Below are 20,552 nucleotides of genomic sequence, written 5' to 3' on the forward strand. Positions count from 1 at the left end.
AAGAACTTTTCTATCAGATACAAAGATGATTTAAAGCAAAAGTGCTTTGCTTCATGATGTAGTCTTTCCTTTCATTCTCTGCACTTTATTGACCTTACAATAAAGAAAATGTTCATATATAAATTTTAGTAATTAAGATCATAAAGTTGTATCTATACATCCAAAGCAAAATGGATAATTGAGATAATTATTTAGATAATTTAGGGCAAATAATACTTTCCCTGAAATCTCTGTATAATTGAGATTACAGAGGGATGTATATTTCTTGAACCACTTCTATAATTATCTTATTTTTTTCCACTGTGCTTTGAAGTATAAATGGACTCATTCAGATTAAAAGGTTCAGCTGAAGATTCTATGCAGATGTACAAGGCAATTGTTATAATTCTATTTGAATTGTGGGATGTTTCATTTTATTTTGCACATCATAAACCATGTTATTTCAGTTTAATTTGCTGTTCTGTTTCCATGGTAATTATGGTTTGGAAGAATGGATTAAAAAAAAGATCTATTTCAAGATAAGTAAAAATGGAAAGCATATTTTGTTTGTTTTTATGTACTAATTTACAGATGCCTCACTTAACTTTTATTGCTATTTGTATGCATAGCTTTGAAAATGTTTGCATAATAAAAGAAGTCTATATAGATAGTCTTTGGATAAGAACAGAGAAAAATAATGTAAATTTTTTGAACGGTGTGAAGTTAAAATATGAAGACTTTGAAAATGGTTAATTAATACCTGTAGAGAATTTGAATTGTTAGTAAAAATAAATACATTGAAATGATTTTTATGTTTCCATGGTCTTTGATGATTTTGATTAAACCCCATTTTCATGAATTAATGTTCAGAGAAGATACTTATTTAGTTCCAAACAGCCCATACCGTTAGGACGTTTTTGTGTAAAATTTTAGGGTAAGTTGGTTTTTTGTTTATTTTATTGTTCATTTGTTTAGTCAGCACACCAAAATTTAAAATCCCACTGGCATCTTATTCAGTCTAATCTTCTACCCTATATTTTGGTACAAACAACAAATTCTATACTGTGCTTTTCATCAAACTGTGGAGTTCAATTCTCATAACAACCCTTTATAAATGAAAAAAAGTTACAAGTAGATATAGTTACCTGTTGCTCAAGGTCATACAACTAAGTGTGGAGGAGTTTAGGAGATGATGTAAATTGAAAACATACTATAAAGTATTAAGCTCTATAGAAATTAGAATTATTATTATTGTACAGAGACTTATTCTAGTGTCAAAAAAAAGAGAAGAATGATTATGTTAAGAAAGCCAGTGAGGTTAAGTAAAATGATAATAGAAAAAGAGTATTTATTTAGAATTGTTAAGGGCAGCCGTGGTAGCTACTTCGAAATTTTTCTCAAATTGGTTTAATGTTATTTAATTAAATAGCAAAGAGACAAAACAGTAAAACACAGAAAGAGAAACCATATAGGCAATAAGAATGGCAGAATATTTTTAACAATTACGAAAGTTTCCTGCTTCATTATTAATTGTTCTAAGTCTTTTAAGTGGAATTGAAATTGTTAGCAAAATTATTTTCAAAGTAATACCCAGATAACAAGTCCAAATATTTTGTTGTGCTTTCCTCACAGTTAGAAATTGGAGACATTTAAATTCTTAGCTCCATAAATAAGCAGGTGTCCTTGAGAACAGTAATGACACCGAGCCCTTCTCTCTTAGATTCAGCCACGATCGTGAGCCAAGCAGAAGTGCCACACCTCCACTTCCGGCTTTGCCGTTTCAGACCAAAGAAGTAACCAGCCCTTTGGTCAGTGATGATGAGGTATTCCCCATGGTGAGTTCCTGATTGTTGGTTACTACGTTTTTCCTTTATGGAATGAATACTCTTACACTGATACTGATATTACTGATGTGTACACAGTAGTTTAAAAAAATATATTGCTCTTTGAATATGACTCCAAGATAGGTCTGCAAGTAATTCAGCTGTGACTATCTATAGAAGAAAAAGCATCCATAATGTTTCGTGAAGTATTTCACCTCAAGTACAGGCTGAAATTACTGGTGACTTTTAAATATGCAAGTCACTTCTGGACATTCCATGAGCCTCAAAGATCTGTATATTTTAAAGAGCTACAAGTGATCTTTTGTGACTGTTTAAAAAAAATCTCTTTTACTGACTCTGACATACATACAGGAAGATGCACAAATCAGAACTGGACAGCTTGATGAATTATTGAAAAGGTAACAGAGAAGGGCAGCTACGCCCAAGTGATAAGCAGAGCGTTAGCAGTGTTCCAGAGGCCCCCTTCCCACGCCCTTCCAGTCATTCCCGCCAAGATAACCACTGTCCTGACGTTTAAGGCCATAACTTGGCTGTAGCCATTTGTAAATTTTAGATAAATGGGATCATGCTGCGTGTGCTCTTTTGTATGGACTCGTTCTCCCACCATTGTTTCAACATTGTTAGATAAGAGTCAGTATCCATATTGTTGACTGTAGTTTATCCATTTTTCTCTATTAGTATTACATTATATATAAATACCATATATAATGATACCCTTATCCATAATGATACAATTTATCCATTCCACTATTGACATACATTTGAATTACTTCCTATTCAGAGGTGACTACAAATACTTTTCCTAAAAACATTTTTGTAAGTGTCCTTTGGTGCACATGTGTACATGTTTCCATTGGATCTATACCTAAGAATGGAATTACTAGGTCATTGTTGTTGTTTTAGTTGCTAAGTTGTGTCTTTGCAAGTCCGTGGACTGTAGCCTGCCCGGCTCTTCTGTCCATGGGATTTCCCAGGTGAGAATACTGGAGTGGGTTGCCATTTCCTTCTCCAGGGGATCTTCCCGACCCAGGGGTCAAACCCATGTCTCCTACATTGGCAGGTGGATTCTTGACCACTGAGCCGCCTCACTCAGAGTTGCTAGGTCATAGAATACGCACAAGGTCAGCTTCAGCATTACTGTCAAGCTCTCTTCCTGTTTGAGTCAGTTCACAGTTCTACAAGTAGTCTATGAGTATTCTCCTTTTCTGTATTCTTTCCAACAGTTTTTAACTACATTGGTCTTAATTTTAACTTTTATGGTCAGTGGGTGCATGCGTGCATGCTAAGTCGCTTCAGTCATATCTGACTCTTTGCGACCCTGTGGACTGTAACCCACCAGGCGCCTGTCCATGGGATTCTCCAGGCAAGAATACTGGAGTGGGTTGCCATGCCCTCCTCCAGGTGATCTTCCTGACCCAAGGATTGAACCCGCATCTCTTATATCTCCTGCGTTTGACAGGCAGGTTCTTTAACACTAGTGCCACCTAGGAAGCCCATGGTCAGTGGGTAGTAACATCTTATTGTGACTTTAATTCTTATTTCCTGAAAACTAATGAGGTGAGTGCCTTTTCATAAATTTATTGACTATTTTGATATTTGATATCTGTTTGTCTAATTTTCTATTGAACTGTCTGATTGATTTATAGGAGTTCTTTGTATATTCTAGATTTAAACCCTTTGGTGATTATAGGTATTGCAAATATCTTCTCCCATTCATACTTGCCTCCTCACTTAATAGAATGTTTTGATAACCAGAAGTTCCTCATTTTAATATGTTCATACTTATAAATATTTTTCTTTATGCTTGATATTTTTGGTGTCTTATTTACAACTTTTGCCTGTCCCAAAGTTATAAAAATATTATCTGTTATCTTTTGGAAGCTTTGGCTCTTTTTTTTTTTTTTAACTTAATTATAGACCTGGAATCAATTTTTGCATATGATGCAAGGAACAACCTCAGTTCCGTTTCCCATGGAAGTATTCAATTAGATTTATATATGCTTTCCAGTTCTATAGATTCTTTTGGATTTTCTATACTCAGAATCAAAATAATGATAGCTAGACTTCCTTCTTTCAAATCTTTATACCTTTTTTTCTTTTTCTTGCCTTATTGTACACAAGGACCTCTAGTAAATGTAAAGCAGTAGAAGTGATATTGCCAGCATCTTTCTCTCATTTTCAATTGCAAAGGGAAAACATTCAATATGCCACCATTGTGCATAATTTTGCTGTAAATATTTTGCATGTTCCTTATTAAAAGATTAAGAAGTTCCTTTTATTCCTAGGTTGCTATATTTGTTTTCACAAGCTGGTATTGAATTTATCAATTGCTTTTTCCTGTGCTGTTGAAATGACCATATAATTTCTCCTTTGATCTGTTAATGTGGTTTTTTTTTTTCTTGATGTTAGATTGTTAACCCAACTTGGAATTCTTAGAATAATCCACACTTGATCACTGGATTTGATCTGTTCATATTGGTTTAGAGTTTTACTTTATGTTCATGAGAGAAATTAGCCTGTAACGTTTCATTGTTATCCTTGTCAAGCTTTGGTACCTGATTATGCTGTCCTCGTAAAACAGGTGGGAAAGGTTTTAAATTCCGCACCCTGGTTCTCTTTCCTGTGTTGTTGTCTGTGCATAAACAGCCACTGCCCCCAGCCTTGAGCAAGTGGCCTCATACTGTAGGTTAACTTTTTTTCTGTTCCTGAATTTTCATTTGATTTTTTTTTTTTTTTTAGTTTCCAGTTCTTTGCTGAAATTTTCTACCTTGTGATTTGATTTATTGAACATAATCACATTTTTCAAAGATATGTAGGTTTTTTACATCAGAAACTAGTAGTGCTCTTGCAGTTACCTTCACAGTATTCAAAGTGTATTATGTAATTTTTCACTGCCTGTCCATGATATACCAATATTGGGTACAAATGATAAAAACAAACAACAATATCAACAACAACAACAACAACAACAGAAAATGTTTGAGCCATGAATACTTCTCTGCCTTTCTGGAATCTGTCAGCTGCTTTGGGAGAGGCTGGTAGTAAGAAACTGTTGGTAAGAAAGAAGTAAGCTGCTGGTAGTAAGAAGTAGTTAAGCTGTTGTGGAAGAGGAAGACTTAAAACCATCAACTCTGGAAGTTTTAGAGATCTCAACCAGTCCATCCTAAAGGAGATCAGTCCTGGGTGTTCATTGGAAGGACTGATGCTGAAACTGAGACTCCAATACTTTGGCCACCTGATGCGAAGAGCTGACTCATTGGAAAAGACCCTGATGCTGGGAAAGATTGAGGGCAGGAGAAGAAGGGGATGACAGAGGATGAGATGGTTGGATGGCATCACCAACTCAAAAGACAGAGTTTGGGTAAACTCCAGGAGTTGGTGATGGACAGGGAAGCCTGGCATGCTGCAGTCTCTGGGGTCGCAAAGAGTCGGACACGACTGAGAGACTGAACTGAACTGAACTGAAAGCCCAGCAATGCTCTTTTGTTTCATCGCAACATAAAACGCCAAAATTATCTGAACAGAATAAAATTCCATAACAATGAAGTAAATAAACTTCTACATTTAAGCTAAGGGAACCTCCAAGAGCAAGTTCTGTATCAACAAAACTCTTTTTAAGGACTCCAAAGTAAACATATACTCCAACCCAGCAGGAGGGGGGAAAAAAGTGATAAATTGCCAAAGGCTTCATTGCAACTCACTTCAGTATTCTTGCCTAAAAAATTCCCTGGACAGAAGAGCCAGGTGGGCTATAGACCATGGGGTCACGAAGAGTCGGACATGACTGAGCATGCACGTGATGTGACTTCACTGTTCCAATATCAGGTGACTTTAGGATGATTAGTTTCTGCTTAAGTATCATCTCATCAGAAGCACCTGAGGAACTACCCTACAGTAGCACCTCCCTCACCATATTCTGTTTTTTGTTTTATCCATAGCACTTTATTATAACATATTTTGTTTGCCTCCTTCCTCTAGAATTTAAGCTCCATTAAAGTAGGATTTTTTTCTATTTTTGCTTACTGTTTTAACCCTAGCACCTAAAATAATGGCTGGCACTAGTAGGCACATAAAAGACATGCAAGAGTGTCTGTTGTATAACTTAATGAACACTGGATTTCTTTCCACCTCTAAAATTCTACATTACTACTTGAGGAGCTCATAACTACAGAGTCATCCAGGAAAGAAAATTCTCTACTGTTGTAGGTCTGGGCACGGGGATCTTTGGCTGTGATGGCAGCCCTGGAGGCTTCTGAAAGACACGGCCCAGACTGCCATTCTGAGTCCAGTGACTTCCATCCACTGTTGGATTCTTTATTCTGCATCAGTGCTGTTCCTGCTCGGACCACCAATGACATCCTTGTTGTTAATTAAATAGACAGTTTAAAGAACTCATCTTCCTTAATCTTCTTCTCTTGGTAGCGTGTTCTCTGACTTCTCAGACACTATTCTCCACTGATTCTCCCATTGCCTTTCTGATCACTCTTTCCCGGTCTGCTTCCAAGGTTCTCCCTTCTGTACGTGCCCCTTAACTACTAGTGTTTATCATCCCCTCAGTCACTGATGGAGTAAACATGTATTGAGCACTCACTATATGGCAGGTTCTGTTCTAAACACTCATTGATGAGATAGACAAGTCTACAGTCTGGTGAAAAAAGAGGGGAACTCCATCAGTGGGTGAATGGATAAATAAAGAGTAGTATGTATACACCGTAGACTATTCAGTCATGAAAAGGAGATAAGTGCTGATACAAGCTATAACGTGGATGAACCTGGATAATATCATGCTACCTGAAGGAAGCCAGACACAAAAGGTTATATATTGCATAAAAATGCCCATAAAAGGTAAATCTGATTAAAACAGATTGCAGATTGGTGGTTTCCAGGAGTACAAGGGGCCGGGAAAGCCAGGGAGCAAGGCTTGCTGGGTACAGCTTCCTTTGGGGGTGATGAAAATGCTTTGAAACTAGATAGAGTTGTGGTTTTAATACACTGTGACTATACTAAATCCACACCAAATTTTTCATTTTGAGATGGTTATTGTTTATGTGAATTTTATCTCAAAAAAGAGGGAACAGTTAATGACTAGAAACAAATTAAAAAATCAAAAAGTTATAAATACTATAAAAATTGATGAAAAGATAGCAAATGATGTGATAGGAAGTGATGACAATGTGGGGGATGACTTTAGGGTAAGTGGCTAGGAAAATGATTACTGAGAAGGGGACATTTAGGTTGAAACTTAAATAACAAAAAGGATCCAGCCTTGCAAAAATCTGTACGTAGAGAGTTTTGGGCAGATGGAATGACTGGGGCAAATCTGTTTGGCAAAACAAAGTTTGTTAAGTTTGAGAACCAGAAAAGGGGAAGTGAGTGGTCAGGAGCTAAGAAGTATATAATGAAATAGGGACAGAGAAATAGGCAGGAGAACTCCAGATCTGTAGAGACAGTAGGCCATGGGAAGCTATTAGGAGTTTATTTTAAAGCAATGGGAAGCCATGAGAAAGTTGCAAATGGTAGAGAATATAATCTGTTTTTAAAATTTTTTGAAGATCCATTTGACTACCAAATAAAGAAATTATAGATGGGCAGAGGTAAAAGTGGAGAGAACAACTGTCAGGCTATTTCAGTAGTGGAAGCAAGAGATGGTGGAGGTGGAGCCAGGAGGTGTTGGATCCAGGAGATATTCTGGAGAGCAAATGAGACTTGACAGTGGATTGGCTGTGGAGAATGAGGGAAAGAAAAGACTCAGAGATGACTCCTAGGATCTCTGCTTGAGCCTCAGGTACATAGTAGCACCACTCTCTGATGTGGAAGACAAGGAAGGAGCAGTATTAATGGAGAAAATTCATTATTTCCAGGTTAGACATTTAAACTTAAGTGTTTACTAAACATGCAAACTAAACAAGCAATAGGATATGTGAATCTGGTGTTCAAGGAATAGATCAGAGCTCGAAATAAAAAAGGGGCATTTCAATCAGCATGAGACTGATACTTAAATCTATCAAACTAGATGATAATACTTAGAAGAGTGTAAATGGAGAAGCTTTCCCAAGACAAACCTTAGACCATAATGTTTAGTGCTCCAGTGGGAATCTGTAAAGAGAGAGGAACGTCTGGTGGTGAAAGAGGTGGAGTGGGACCCAAGGGGTGAGGTTTATTTGTAGAAGCAGGGTCATTAAGAAGGTAAGACGGAATAGAATCCACAGTGTGGGTAGAAGGAAGGGTCTCTGAAACAGAGTGTGGCTTAAACTACGGCTCTAAGTGCTAGTGGCACGGAGGGGTGAGGTCCTGAGAAAGAGGCAAGGCTCCGTGGCCGTGATTAAGGAAGTGAGCATACAGGGAAGCGCAGGAGAACGGCCGGGCGTGCTAACTGACCGTGTGAATTTGCGCTCATGAATTTTAAGTGAAACTCGTCCCTGTGTAATGTAATTTCTCCTCCATTCACTCGCCCAGCGTTCAGCCGCTCAGGTACACGCTTGGTGCAAGCAGTTTAATTAGGCCTGAGTTTTACCCTGTGTCTGGCATTGAGCTAGGATAAAGGGAGGGACAAGTTGCTGAATGGCTATCATATGGATATGGAATGCGAGCATAGTTAGAAAAGGGAGATATGAGAGAGAGAGATTTGAGAGAGTGGGAATCCTAGACTAAGTCAGTGGAAGCATACTAGGTGGGTTACATAAAATCTCTATTAGTAAGTAATGCAGTTATCACTGACGACAGTGTCAAGAACGTGACCGTGGGAGTGGGTGCCTAAAATGAAGTGTTCCCCAGGATTCCACTTTTCCATTTCTTCCTCTTCTTTTATTTTCAGATCTTGGATGATTTCAGTCAGAGTCACAGCTTTAATTATTACCTATAACTTCCAAATATACCTCTCTGGTCCACACCTGTCTTCTGAGATTGGGTCTGATATATCCCACTGTCTACTTGACAATCTGTGTCCCAAGTCACCTCTAACTCAGCATTATTCAGAGTTGAATATATTTCCTTCATTAACATATTAATTCAAAAAATTATTGAAAGCATGCATTGTGCAAGAACCTATGCTAGAATCTGGGGAATCAAAAGTAACTAAGACATTACCCTTAATGGGCCTCTTTTACTGTCTTTTCCTTTCTCCCTCCATAACTAGCATTGATGTCATCCACTCACTCGAGCCAGAATCTAGGAGATGATCGGTCTGAAGTCAGGTTTCCTAGAACCTGAGATGAAGATTCTTGTAAAAGTGATTTACTAAGGGAGTATTCTCAGCGGAAGCAATGAGGGAAGCAGGCTAGCGGAGGGGAGGAAGGCCAGATAAGGATGAGATCTTAGTTAGAGATTAGTTTAGTCTGGTCTCACCAGGAGTTGGAACATGGATTGCACAAAAGAGTTGGTTCCCATGGAGATAAGAAGTTTGGCCAGTGTGGGTTTGTTTGTTTTCTATTGCAGTATACTGATTTACAGTGTTTCCAGTGAACAGCAGAGTGATTCAGTTATATATGCATGTCTATTTTTTTTTTAGATTCTTTTCCATTATAGGTTATTACAAGATATTGACTATAGTTCCCTGTGCTAAACAGTAGGTCCTTGTTTATTTTACACAAGTAGTCTGTACCTGTTAATCCCAAATTCCCAATTTATCCCTCTCCCACTTTCCTCTTTGATAACTGCAAGTTTGTTTTCTGTCTGTGAGTCTATTTCTGCTCTGAATGAATTCATTTATGTCATATTTTTTTAGATTCCAGTAATAAGTGATATATGACATCTGTCTGTGTCTGACTTACGTCATTTAGTATGATAATCTCTAGGTCCATCCATGTTGCTACAAATTGGATTATTTCATTCTTTTTTATGCCTGAGTAATATTCCATTGTGTGTGTTATGTGTGTATGTATATAGATGCGTGACACATATTCTTTATCTGTTCATTATTTAGGTGCTTCCATGTCTTGACTGTTGTAACTGTTATAGTGCTGCTATAAACACTAGGGGGCATATATCTTTTCAAATTAGAGTTTTCATCTCTTCCAGATATATGCCCAAGAATGGGATTGCTGGATCAGATAGTAACCCTGCTTTTAGTTTTTTAAGGAATCTCAATACTATTCTCCACAGTGGCTCCACCGTTACATTCCCACCAACAGTGTAGGAGGGTTCCCTTTTCTCCACACCCCCTCCAGCATTTATTATTTGTAGACTTTTTGTTGATGGCCATTATGACCTGTGTGAGGTAGTACCTCATTGTAGTTTTGATTTGCATTTCTCTAATAATTAGCAGTGCAGTCCATGGGGTCACAAAAAGATGGACATGACCTCGCAACTGAACAACAACAGATAATTAGCTATATTAAGCAGCTCTTCGTGTGTTTGTTGACCATCTGTGTGTCTTCTGTGGAGGAATGTCTATTTAGGTCTTCTACTCATTTTTTGCTTGGATTTTTGTTTGTTTTGTCATTGAGCTGTATAAGTAGCTTGGATATTTTAGAAATTAGGCCTTTGTGGTCACATTGCTTGCAAATATCTTCCCCCATTCTGTAGGTTGTATTTCCATTTTCTTTATTGTTTCCTTTCCTGTGAAAAAGCTTTTAAGGTTTATTCAGTTCAGTTCAGTTCAGTCACTCAGTTGTGTCCGACTCCTTGCAACCCCATCAACTATAGCACTCCAGGCCTCTCTGTCTATCACCAACTCCCGGAGTCCACCCAAACTCATGCCCATTGAGTTGGTGATGCCATCCATCCATCTCATCCTCTGTTGTCCCCTTCTCCTCCTGCCCTCAATCTTTCCCAGCATCAGGGCCTTTTCAAATGAGTCAGCTCTTCACATCAGGTGGCCAAAGTATTGGAGTTTCAACTTCAACACCAGTCCTTCCATTGAATACCCAGGAATGATCCCCAGGAATGATCTCCTTTAGGATGGACTGGCTGGATCTCCTTGCAGTCCAAGGGACTCTCAAGAGGCTTCTCCAACACCACAGTTCAAAAGCATCAATCTTCAGCATTCAGCTTTCTTTATAGTCCAACTCTCACATCCATACATGACCATTGGAAAAACCATAACCTTGACTAAACGGACCTTTGTTGGCAAAGTAATGTCTCTGCTTTTTAGTATGCTGTTTAGGTTGGTCATAACTTTCCTTTGAAGAAGTAAGTGTCTTTTATTTTCATGGCTGCAATAACCATCTGCAGTGATTTTGGAGCCCAAAAAAATAAAGTCTGACGCTGTTTCCACTGTTTCCCCATCTATTTGCCATGAAGTGATGGGACCAGATGCCATGATCTTAGTTTTCTGAATGTTGAGCTTTAAGCCAACTTTTTCACTCTCCTCTTTCGCTTTCATCAAGAGGCTCTTTAATTCTTCTTCACTTTCTGCCATAAGGGTGATGCCATCTGCATATCTGAGGTTGATATTTCTCCCAGCAACCTTGATTCCAGCTTGTGCTTCCTCCAGCCCAGCATTTCTCATGATGTACTCTGCATATAAGTTAAATAAGCAGGGTGACAATATACAGCCTTGACGTACTCCTTTTCCTATTTGGAACCAGTCTGTTGTTCCATGTCCAGTTCTAACTGTTGCTTCCTGACCTGCATACAGGTTTCTCAAGAGGCAGGTCAAGTGGTCTGGTATTCCCATCTATTTCAGAATTTTCCACAGTTTATTGTGATCCACACAAAGGCTTTGGCATAGTCAATAAAGCAGAAATAGATGTTTTTTTCTGGAACTCTCTTGCTTTTTCAATGATCCAGCAGATGTTGGCAATTTGATCTCTGGTTCCTCTGCCTTTTCTAACACCAGCTTGAATATCTGGAAGTTCACGGTTCATGTATTGCAGAAGCCTGGTTTGGAGAATTTTGAGCATTACTTTACTAGCGTGTGAGATGAGTGCCATTGTGTTTGAGCATTCTTTGGTATTGCCTTTCTTTAGGATTGGAATGAAAACTGACCGACCTTTTGCAGTCCTGTGGCCACTACTGAGTTTTCCAAATTTGCTGACATATTGAGTGCAGCACTTTCACAGCATCATCTTTCAGGATTTGAAATAGCTCAACTGGAATTCCATCACCTCCACTAGCTTTGTTCATAGTGATGCTTCCTAAGGCCCACTTGACTTCACATTCCAGGATGTCTGGCTCTAGGTGAGTGTGAGTGATCACACCATCATGATTATCTGGGTCATGAATATCTGTTTTGTACAGTTCTTCTGTGTATTCTTGCCACCTCTTCTTAATATCTTCTGCTTCTGTTAGGTCCATACCATTTCTGTCCTTTATTGAGCCCATCTTTGCATGAAATGTTCCCTTGGTATCTCTAATTTTCTTGAAGAGATCTCTAGTCTTTCCCATTCTGTTGTTTTTCTCTATTTCTTTGCATTGATCACTGAGGAAGGCTTTCTTATCTCTCCTTGCTATTCTTTGGAACTCTGCATTTAAATGGGAATATCTTTCCTTTCCTCCTTTGCTTTTCACTTCCCTTCTTTTCACAGCTATTTGTAAGGCCTCCTCAGACAGCCATTTTGCTTTTCTTTTTCTTGGGGATGGTCTTAATCCCTGTCTCCTGTACAATGTCATGAACCTCTGTCCATAGTTCATCAGGCACTCTGTCTGTCAGATCTAGTCCCTTAAATCTATTTCTCACTTCCACTGTATAGTCATAAGGGATTTGATTTAGGTCATACCTGAATGGTCTAGTGGTTTTCCCCACTTTCTTCAATTTGAGTCTGAATTTGGCAATAAGGAGTTCATGATCTGAGCCACAGTCAGCTCGTGGTCTTGTTTTGGCTTACTGTATACAGCTTCTCCATCTTTGGCTGCAAAGAATATAGTCAGTCTGATTTTGGTGTTGACCATCTGGTGATGTCCATGTGTAGAGTCTTCTCTTGTGTTGTTGGAAGATTGTATTACTATGCATCTCTCCTTTTATGTCTGTTAACGTCTGCCTTATATATTGAGATGTTTCTATGTTGGGTATATATATATTAACAGTTGTTATACTTCTTGAATTGATCCTTTGATCATTATGTAGTGTCCTTTGTCTCTTGTAAGAGTCTTTATTTTAAAGTCTATTTTGTCTGATATAAGTGTTACAACTCTGGCTTTCTTTTGAGTTCCTTTTGCATAGAATATCTTTTTCCATCCCCCCACTCTTGGTTTTATGTGTCTCCAGATCCAAAATGAGTCTCTTATAGGCAGCAATATGCCAGTCTTTTGATCTTGGATCTTTTGATCCATTTAGACTGTCTGTGTGTTTTGGTTGGAGCATTTAGTTCATTTATATTTAAGGTGATTATTGATATGTATGTACTCACTGTCATTTTGTTAATTGTTTTAGATTTGTTTTTGTAGGTCTTTTATTTCCTTTATTTTTGTGATTTGATGACTCTCTTTACTGTTATGGCTGGATTCCTTTTTCTTTTTTGTGTGTATTGTTATCATAGATTTTTCAGTTGTAGTTACAATGAGGTTTTAGTATAGCAGTGTATATATATATAGTTTTATATATGTAGGTATAGCAGTCCTTACATATAGTTATATATAAATATTTTAAGTTGCTGATCTCTAATTTGAAACACATTTTAAATGCCTTGCATTTGTACTCTCCTTCCCTCACAGTTACCATGTTTTTAATATCATTTTTATATCTAATTGTTTTGTGTGTCTCTTAACTGCTTGTTGTGGAAATAGATAATTTTGCTACTTTTGTCCTTTAACCTCCCTGCTAGCTTTGTGTGTGTGTGATTTCCTACCTTTGCTTTATGTTTTCCTTTACTAGTGAGATTTTTCCTTCCATAATTTTCTTGTTTCTAGTTATGGCCTTTTTCACCTAAAGAAGTTCCTTTAATGTTTGTAAAGCTGCTTTGGTGGTGCTGAATTCTCTTAGCTTCTGTTTGTCTACAAAGTTTTTTGTTTTTGTTTTCTGTTTGTCTACAGTTTTTGATCTTTCCATCAAATCTGAATGAGAGCCTTGCTGGGCAGAGTATTCTTGGTTGTAGGTTTTTCCCTTTCACCACTTTAAATATATTTTGCCACTCCCTTCTGAACTGCAAAGTTTCTGCTCCAAAATCAGCTCATAACCTTTTGGCAATTCCCTTGCATTTTATTTGTTGCTTTTCCCTTACTGATTTTAGTATTCTCTCTTTAATTTTTTCATTCTGATTACTGTGTGTCTTAGTGTGTTACTCTGTGGGTTTATCCTGTTTGGGAGTCTCTGTACTTCCTGGACATGGGTAGCTATTTCCTTTCCCAGGCTCAGAAGATTTTCAGCTAATTATCTCTTCAGATATCTTCTTGGGTCCCTTTTGTCTCTTCTCCTCCTGGGACTCCTTTAATGCAAATATTAATATTAATGCAAATATTAATATTTAATGCAAAACTTGATATTGTCCCAGAAGTCTCTTAAACTGTCCTCATTTCTTTTCATTCTGTTTTCTGTTCAACAGCAGTGATTTCCATTACTCTGTCTTCCAGCTCAGTGATCCATTCTTCTGAATCATTTATTCTGTTATTGATTCCTTGTAGTGTATTTTTTCATTTGAGTTATTGTATAACTCATCTCTGTTTGGTTGTTAATTATAGTTTCTAACTCTTAATTTCTAATTTCTTACTCTGTGCATCCATTCTTCTCCAGAGTTCCTTGATCATCTTTATGATCATTACTCTGAACTCTTTCTTGGGTAGATTGCCTATCTCCACATCACTTAGTTCTTCTTATAAAGATTTATCTTGTTTCTTCATTTGGAATATACTCCTCTGCCAGCTCATCTTGTCTAAGTTGCTATTTGTATTTTCATGCATACAGTAGATCAGTTAACATTGCTTGACCTTGGAGAAGGCGTCGTATTGCGTCTGAGCAGTGCACCCCCCTGTTGTCGCCCAAGCTAGAGGTTCCCCCTGAGAGGGCTGCATGGGTCCTTCTCCTGTGGCAGGGTGTGTGGGTGGTCCAGGAAGCTTGGTCAGGCCCTCGTCTGGCTGGTTGCCAGACCCTGTCTTGTGCAGATTATGCTGGCTGCTGTTTAGTAGGGCATGGTCGTGAAGTGCCTGGTTGTGGAATCCGAAGGAGGCTGGGGCTAGTGCTGGCTCGCTGGTGGGCAGGATCAGGGTCCCAAACACTGAGGCTCTTGCCCACTCACTGGCAGGTAAAGCCAGATCCCGGGGTTAGTGCCCACCTACTGTCAGGCAGACCCAGTTCCTGGAGTCTGGCTGCAGGGCCCAGGGATCCCAGAGCTCATTTCAGATCATTGTGGGGCAGGCAGTTCATGATACAGTTGAGTATGGGGACTAAGGTGTCTGGAGGTTGTGTTAGCCTGATAGTGATCCCACAAGGGCTGGCTAGTCCCAGGAAGGTCTGGTGTGCCTTGCAGGATTATAGTTTTCTTGCTTCTGGTGTCTGCTCCCTGGTGAGTGAGGCTGGTCTAGAGGTTTGTGCAGGCTTTCTAGAAAGAGAGGCTGATGCCTGCCCACTGGTAGGTAGAGTTGGGTCTTGGCCCTCTGGTGGTCCAGACCCTGTCTAGGTGTATCCACAGGTGGCTGTGTGTCCTTTCGTCTTTAGGAAGCTTGTCTGCTGATGGGTAGGGCTGTGTTTCCCCCCCAGTTAGTTGTTTGGCCTGAAGTGTCCCAGCACTGTCACATGGAGGCTGTTAGGTGGGGCCAGGTCGTGGCGCTAATGACCCAAGATATCAGCTGCCAAGAGTGTTCGTGCAGTTGAATGTTCCCCAATGTGTCTGACACCGGTGTCTTTGTCCCCAGGGTGAGCTGCAGCCATTCCCTGCCTCTCCAGGAGACTCTCCAAGGCCAACAGGTAGATCTGGCCCAGGCTTCTATCAAATTACTGCTCTTGCCCTGGGTCCTCGTACACGTGAGATTTTGTGTGAGCCCTTTAAGAGTGAAGTCTTTTTCTCCTAATCTTGTGGGGCTCCTGCAAGTAAGCCCTGATGGCCTTCAAAGCCAAATGCTCTGGAGGCTCCTCTTCCCAGTACTGTAACCTGGGCTGGGGATCTCAGTGTGGCGCTCAGGAGTCTCTCTGCTGTAGGAGAACCTCTGCAGTTTAATTATTCTCCTATGTGTGCGCCAACTCCCCGGGGGGTGTGAGATTTCACTAAGTCACGGATCCACTACCTGTCTTGCTGTGGTTCCTTCTTACATCTTCATTGTTGATCTTTTCTGATAGATTCCAGTCCTTTTCTATGATAGTTGCTCTGCAGACAGTTGTGATTCTGGTATGCCTGTGAGAGGAGGTAAGCTCAGGGCCTGTCTACGCCACCGTCTTCCACACTGGTGTTTTGTACCCCCGTGTCAATAAGTCACTGCCCCTGAGAAGAGGGGGGACTGAAACTTCCCAGGTGAGGAAGGAGGCTCCAGTTCAGCCATAGGCCGATCTCCAGAGACGGGGCCACCTGTGAGCTGTTAGCACCAAAACCCAGGGCAGCTGGAAGACAGACGTGCCAGCCTGGTGGCAGGGTCTGGGTACACACGGGCAGCATCCATTCCCCTGTGTGCACCATTCAGACCCATGTTCTCTTCACACTGTTCACTCCATTCAGGCCTAGCTTCTCCAAGATGCTGACTGGTCATGACTTCTGGGGAAACTTACAGGAGGGGGGTCAGTGGAACAACCTGTAGCCCTTGATGCCATCTTGAGTCTCCTCACCCACTCTAGATCTCCTCCCCACCAGCCGACACTCCTGTTGGTCCCGGTGGCTGGACCACCCGGACCAGCTTACTCATGGGGTAAGCGCTTGTTCCTGTGCCCTCAGCAGGGTGTGGTTTGCATCTGTACTTAAAACTGGGCAGGAGAGCACTGAGCTAGCCCCTCCGTGGACTGCCTGAGTCCCAGACGTATTCTTCCCTGCCCCCGTGTAGTAACGGCCTCGCCCCTAATGATGCTCAGGTCAGGTACCTCTGCCGGTAGCACACCTCTTTTCTGTGCCTCCGACCTGTCAGCATGAAGAGTCCTGTGACTAGATGCTGCCAAAGCTTTAAGTTTGTGGAGACTCCACAGTCTCACTCAGTGAGAGGCATTCCTTCTCTGACACTGAAGACCTGTAGACCAACAGAGCCGAAAGACAGGGAGAGAGAAGGTACAGATTCTCCAGGAGGGTGAGCAGGGAGTGAAGCCGTTCCTACGTCCTCCCTTCTGTTCCCAGATCACTGTTACAAACGCAGTAGCCTGTGACAGCCATTGGTTTAAAGTCCACACCATGTCCTAAAGAATGGCTCGCCATGCTCATAGGACATGGTTGACAAGCTAACGCCTCAGCGGTGCCTTCAGAAAGCCTATCAGGTTCGCACCCTCTGAGGACAAATATGCCATCCGTGGTAGAACCAGTGGACACCTGATCATGCCCTCACTGCCACACTCCTCTGCTGTAAAGTACGTTTGTTTATTATTCATCAGGATCTCAGGTCAATCCGCCAGTTCCTCTGTGAGCCCTCAGACAGTGGTGCTGGCCACAGCCCTGCAGGCAGGAGATACAGACTGTAGGGTACACGTCTGTTCTGGTAAGGATGGCATACTGCCCTTTCTGCCCTTTCCAAGGTTTGAGGGACCTGATGTAATCTGTTTGCCATCAAGAGTCTGGTTGGTCTCCTTGGATGGTGCCCTATCAGGAGCTCAGCTTTGGTCTCTATTGCAAGCAGATCAGACACTCAGCAGGAACAGTCGCTAGGTGACCCTGAGTGCAGGTAGATGGTGCAGGTGGACCCATGCATAACTCCATGGGAATAGCCACGTCAGAGGCTAGGCCAAGTCATCCTGTCTGTTTCTTGGGTGCTCTGTCTCAGCCAGGGCTCACGAGCATCACAGGAACGGTCTTGCAAACAGTATAGTGATCTGCTGCAGGTGATTGTAATACAGCTTTCCCTTTGAAACTGGCCAGAGGCTTCACAGAGAGTCTACCACAATTTTTCTATACCACAACTTCTAGTATGAAATCTGCTAAGTCATTTCACCCAAGGAGCAAGACGGCTTGTGCCGCACTCCCAACTGACTGCAGAGCCCTTTCTTGCTCTGGGCCCTTCTTAAAAACAAACAAACAAAACAGCCTTCTGTATCACATAATAAATGATTCAGATTATTCCTCCTGAGTGGAACATGCTGCCTCCAAAACTTCAAGAGACCTACCAAGCTTTCTGCTTCTTTCATAGTGATAAGAAATGCAAGGTACTTTAATTTGTGCTTAAAAAGATGTCCTGACATGCTCCATATCTCCAGACACCTACAAACAGAGTGTCAAGCCCTGAATTGCTTCTGGGGTTTCCCTCTTAACTCTCTGAAGTACCTCTGTCTTTCCGAGCCTTCAGCATGCTTACCAGTTCTTGGTCATCATGTCTTAGCACAACGCTCGTGTTACTATATCTGCAGTCTTTGGAATGTCCAGCTGATCCAGGCTCCTCCAGAGTGTATTATGACAGCATCGTTAGCATAAAACATCATGTTGGGGCAAGAACGCAGATGTGTACTGTTGTCTGTCCCAGAAGAATGCTAGCTACTTCTGACCTTCCTCCTTAGTATTAAAAAGAATGTATTTACCAGATCAACAGCGGCGTCCCACGGCCCCAGACTGCCATATGCTATTGGAGTGAAGATGTGGTACCTGGCCCGGCAGCTGCGCTGGGGCTGCCCCGTGAGCTGGCTGCACGCCACCGCCCTCCGCCCCAGTCCATACACCCCTGCCAGAGACCAGGCTTGTGGACTAGGTTCCCTGTAAGAGTTCACCTGCATACAGATCGTGGACTCCTCTTAGGCTTTATAAAAATCCCAATTCTCCCAATAAAAAGTTGAAGAAGAGCCTGGGGGTGCTGCAGAACTAAAAAACAAAAGTAAAAATTTCCCCAACTTATTTTTTTAAGCAACCTAAAACATTAATTTTGAACGAAGCACTGTAAAATTATCTATCATTGCGCTTTATTCCTCAGTCACACATTTTGTGTGTGTGTAAATAAGCACTAGACAGGTCACAGTTAACTGAGCACTTCCACACCACATGAAGGGTGCAACCCGGCACTCGTCACTGAGGTGATCTCAGCTGCAACTGGACAGACAATATTTACCCTCCTACCAAACATCATGCTTTTATCCCGCCTCACCTGGCTAACTGCATGCAGCCATGAGCCCCCTTTTTAAGCCAGTTTTTAAATTTATTCCTTAAGGACCTCATTAGCAGTGACTGCATTACACTGGTATAGAGTTCAGCTTAAGATATATTTTTCATTCGGAGCTGCAGTGTTTGACAGTTGGTCAGGGGTGAAGCATACCAAGAAATGCGAAGATTGTAAAAGGTCTTGTGTTCCTCATCTAACTTTTTCTTCTTCTTTCTTTAGTCTCCCCCAGATATATCCTTCCCGGCTTCTTTGGCCGCACAGCATTTCCTTCTGGAGGAGGAGAAGCGAGCAAAAGAACTTGAAAAACTTCTAAATACACATATTGATGAACTGCAAAGACACACAGAATTTACTCTTAATAAATACACCAAGCTAAAACAAAATAGACACATATGAGCTTTTAAATGTTTTTATTTGCTTCCCCCACCCCAGGAAACAAAGCTCTGGCAAAATATTTACAAAGCTGATTAATGAAACTGAGAAATTTTGTTCTGTTTTCTTGAGTAAATCATTTCTGTAAGGCAGCTAGAAAATAGTAAGTATTTTGTTTGATAAAGCTCTTTGTATTTCTGTATTAACATAATAAATTGTTCAGCTACAGAGTTACTGTAAAATAAACATGACTACTCCAAAAGAGATTTTTTCCCTCCAGTCTAAGGAATTGTCTGGAATTAAATATGCAGCTTTCTCCCACTTTAGTCATGTGTACGGGAGCCCATTTCCTCTGTAACATCACATGATGAGGGAAAGGGCTTTACTATATTCTAAGTATAAACAGATGCAGTGCAGCTCCATTTTACTAGGCTTGAAATTTCAAGGATTTTTTTTTTAATGAAAAATATTTAGTATTTTAAACTATGTAAATATCCTAAAATTTCTTTTAGAAAAAACCATATAGCTTACTGTTTCTGCATTCATCTTTGTAATGTCTTTCTGTTTTAACACAAAAAGATGTGGAACATACTGTCTGCACGCTTTAAACATGTGCCTAAGATTAATGCTTCATGTACTAATTACTCCATGGACATAAGATAAAGTAGAAAGCATTGCTGTTACCTTCTCCTTTGTAATACCTCTGTTTTAAATATAATAAAGGAATGAGAAATTCTTTGGACTTAAAACGCAAATGCTCCATCTGTATAAAAGAGTAATAGCATGGTAGTGAACAATAAAACTCAAGTTACAAATAAACAAGTGTGATAATCCATTTTTCTTTCTTTAAAAATGACATTTATATAAAGATTATGAAAAATCCTTGTTTCATTATTCCAGGTAAGCCCTACAGCTTTTATAGTGTTATTTTTCTCTTTGAAGAAACTGAATCTCCACATACAGAGAGATAAGTCACGACGTCCTTTAGATGAGTGTCATTGCCATGGGAGATGCAGAGCCCTGTTCACTTCAGTGACACAGCCACGTGGATTTGTAGAGCTCTTGATATTTGCAAAAAGGCTTCACAGAGAATTATTTATTTCTACCCAGAACAAGCCTGGGAAGTCAGCAAGGCTAGTATCCTTGTTCCTGGGACTCAAGCTGTTAAGAACTTACTGTAGAATCATGGTGAGTAAGAGAGAAACGCCAGCCTCTGACTCCCGGCTCTGCCTTTTACCACTTTCCAGCGTCACCTCTTGAGAGCATGCAGGTGGTGAG

The 20,552-nt window shown here is 40.5% G+C and overlaps 1 protein-coding gene across 2 annotated transcripts in view; it reads left to right on the top strand.

The window, feature by feature from the left end:
• DEUP1 (deuterosome assembly protein 1) overlaps positions 1-20,093 on the top strand; it is a 107,160-nt gene extending 87,067 nt beyond the window's left edge. Inside the window, exons 14-15 of one of the 2 annotated variants that reach the window (XM_043876839.1) lie at positions 1,700-1,814; positions 19,122-20,093. In XM_043876839.1, the coding sequence (XP_043732774.1) occupies positions 1,700-1,814; positions 19,122-19,298 (292 nt within the window). In that variant the 3' untranslated portion in view covers positions 19,299-20,093. The remainder of the gene's footprint in view (positions 1-1,699; positions 1,815-19,121) is intronic. The other variant, XM_043876847.1, reaches the window with a different exon arrangement.
• The last annotated feature ends 459 nt before the right edge of the window (positions 20,094-20,552 follow it).

Source organism: Cervus elaphus, chromosome 2, assembly GCF_910594005.1.
Source record: "Cervus elaphus chromosome 2, mCerEla1.1, whole genome shotgun sequence".
NCBI classification, from domain to species: Eukaryota; Metazoa; Chordata; class Mammalia; order Artiodactyla; family Cervidae; genus Cervus; species Cervus elaphus.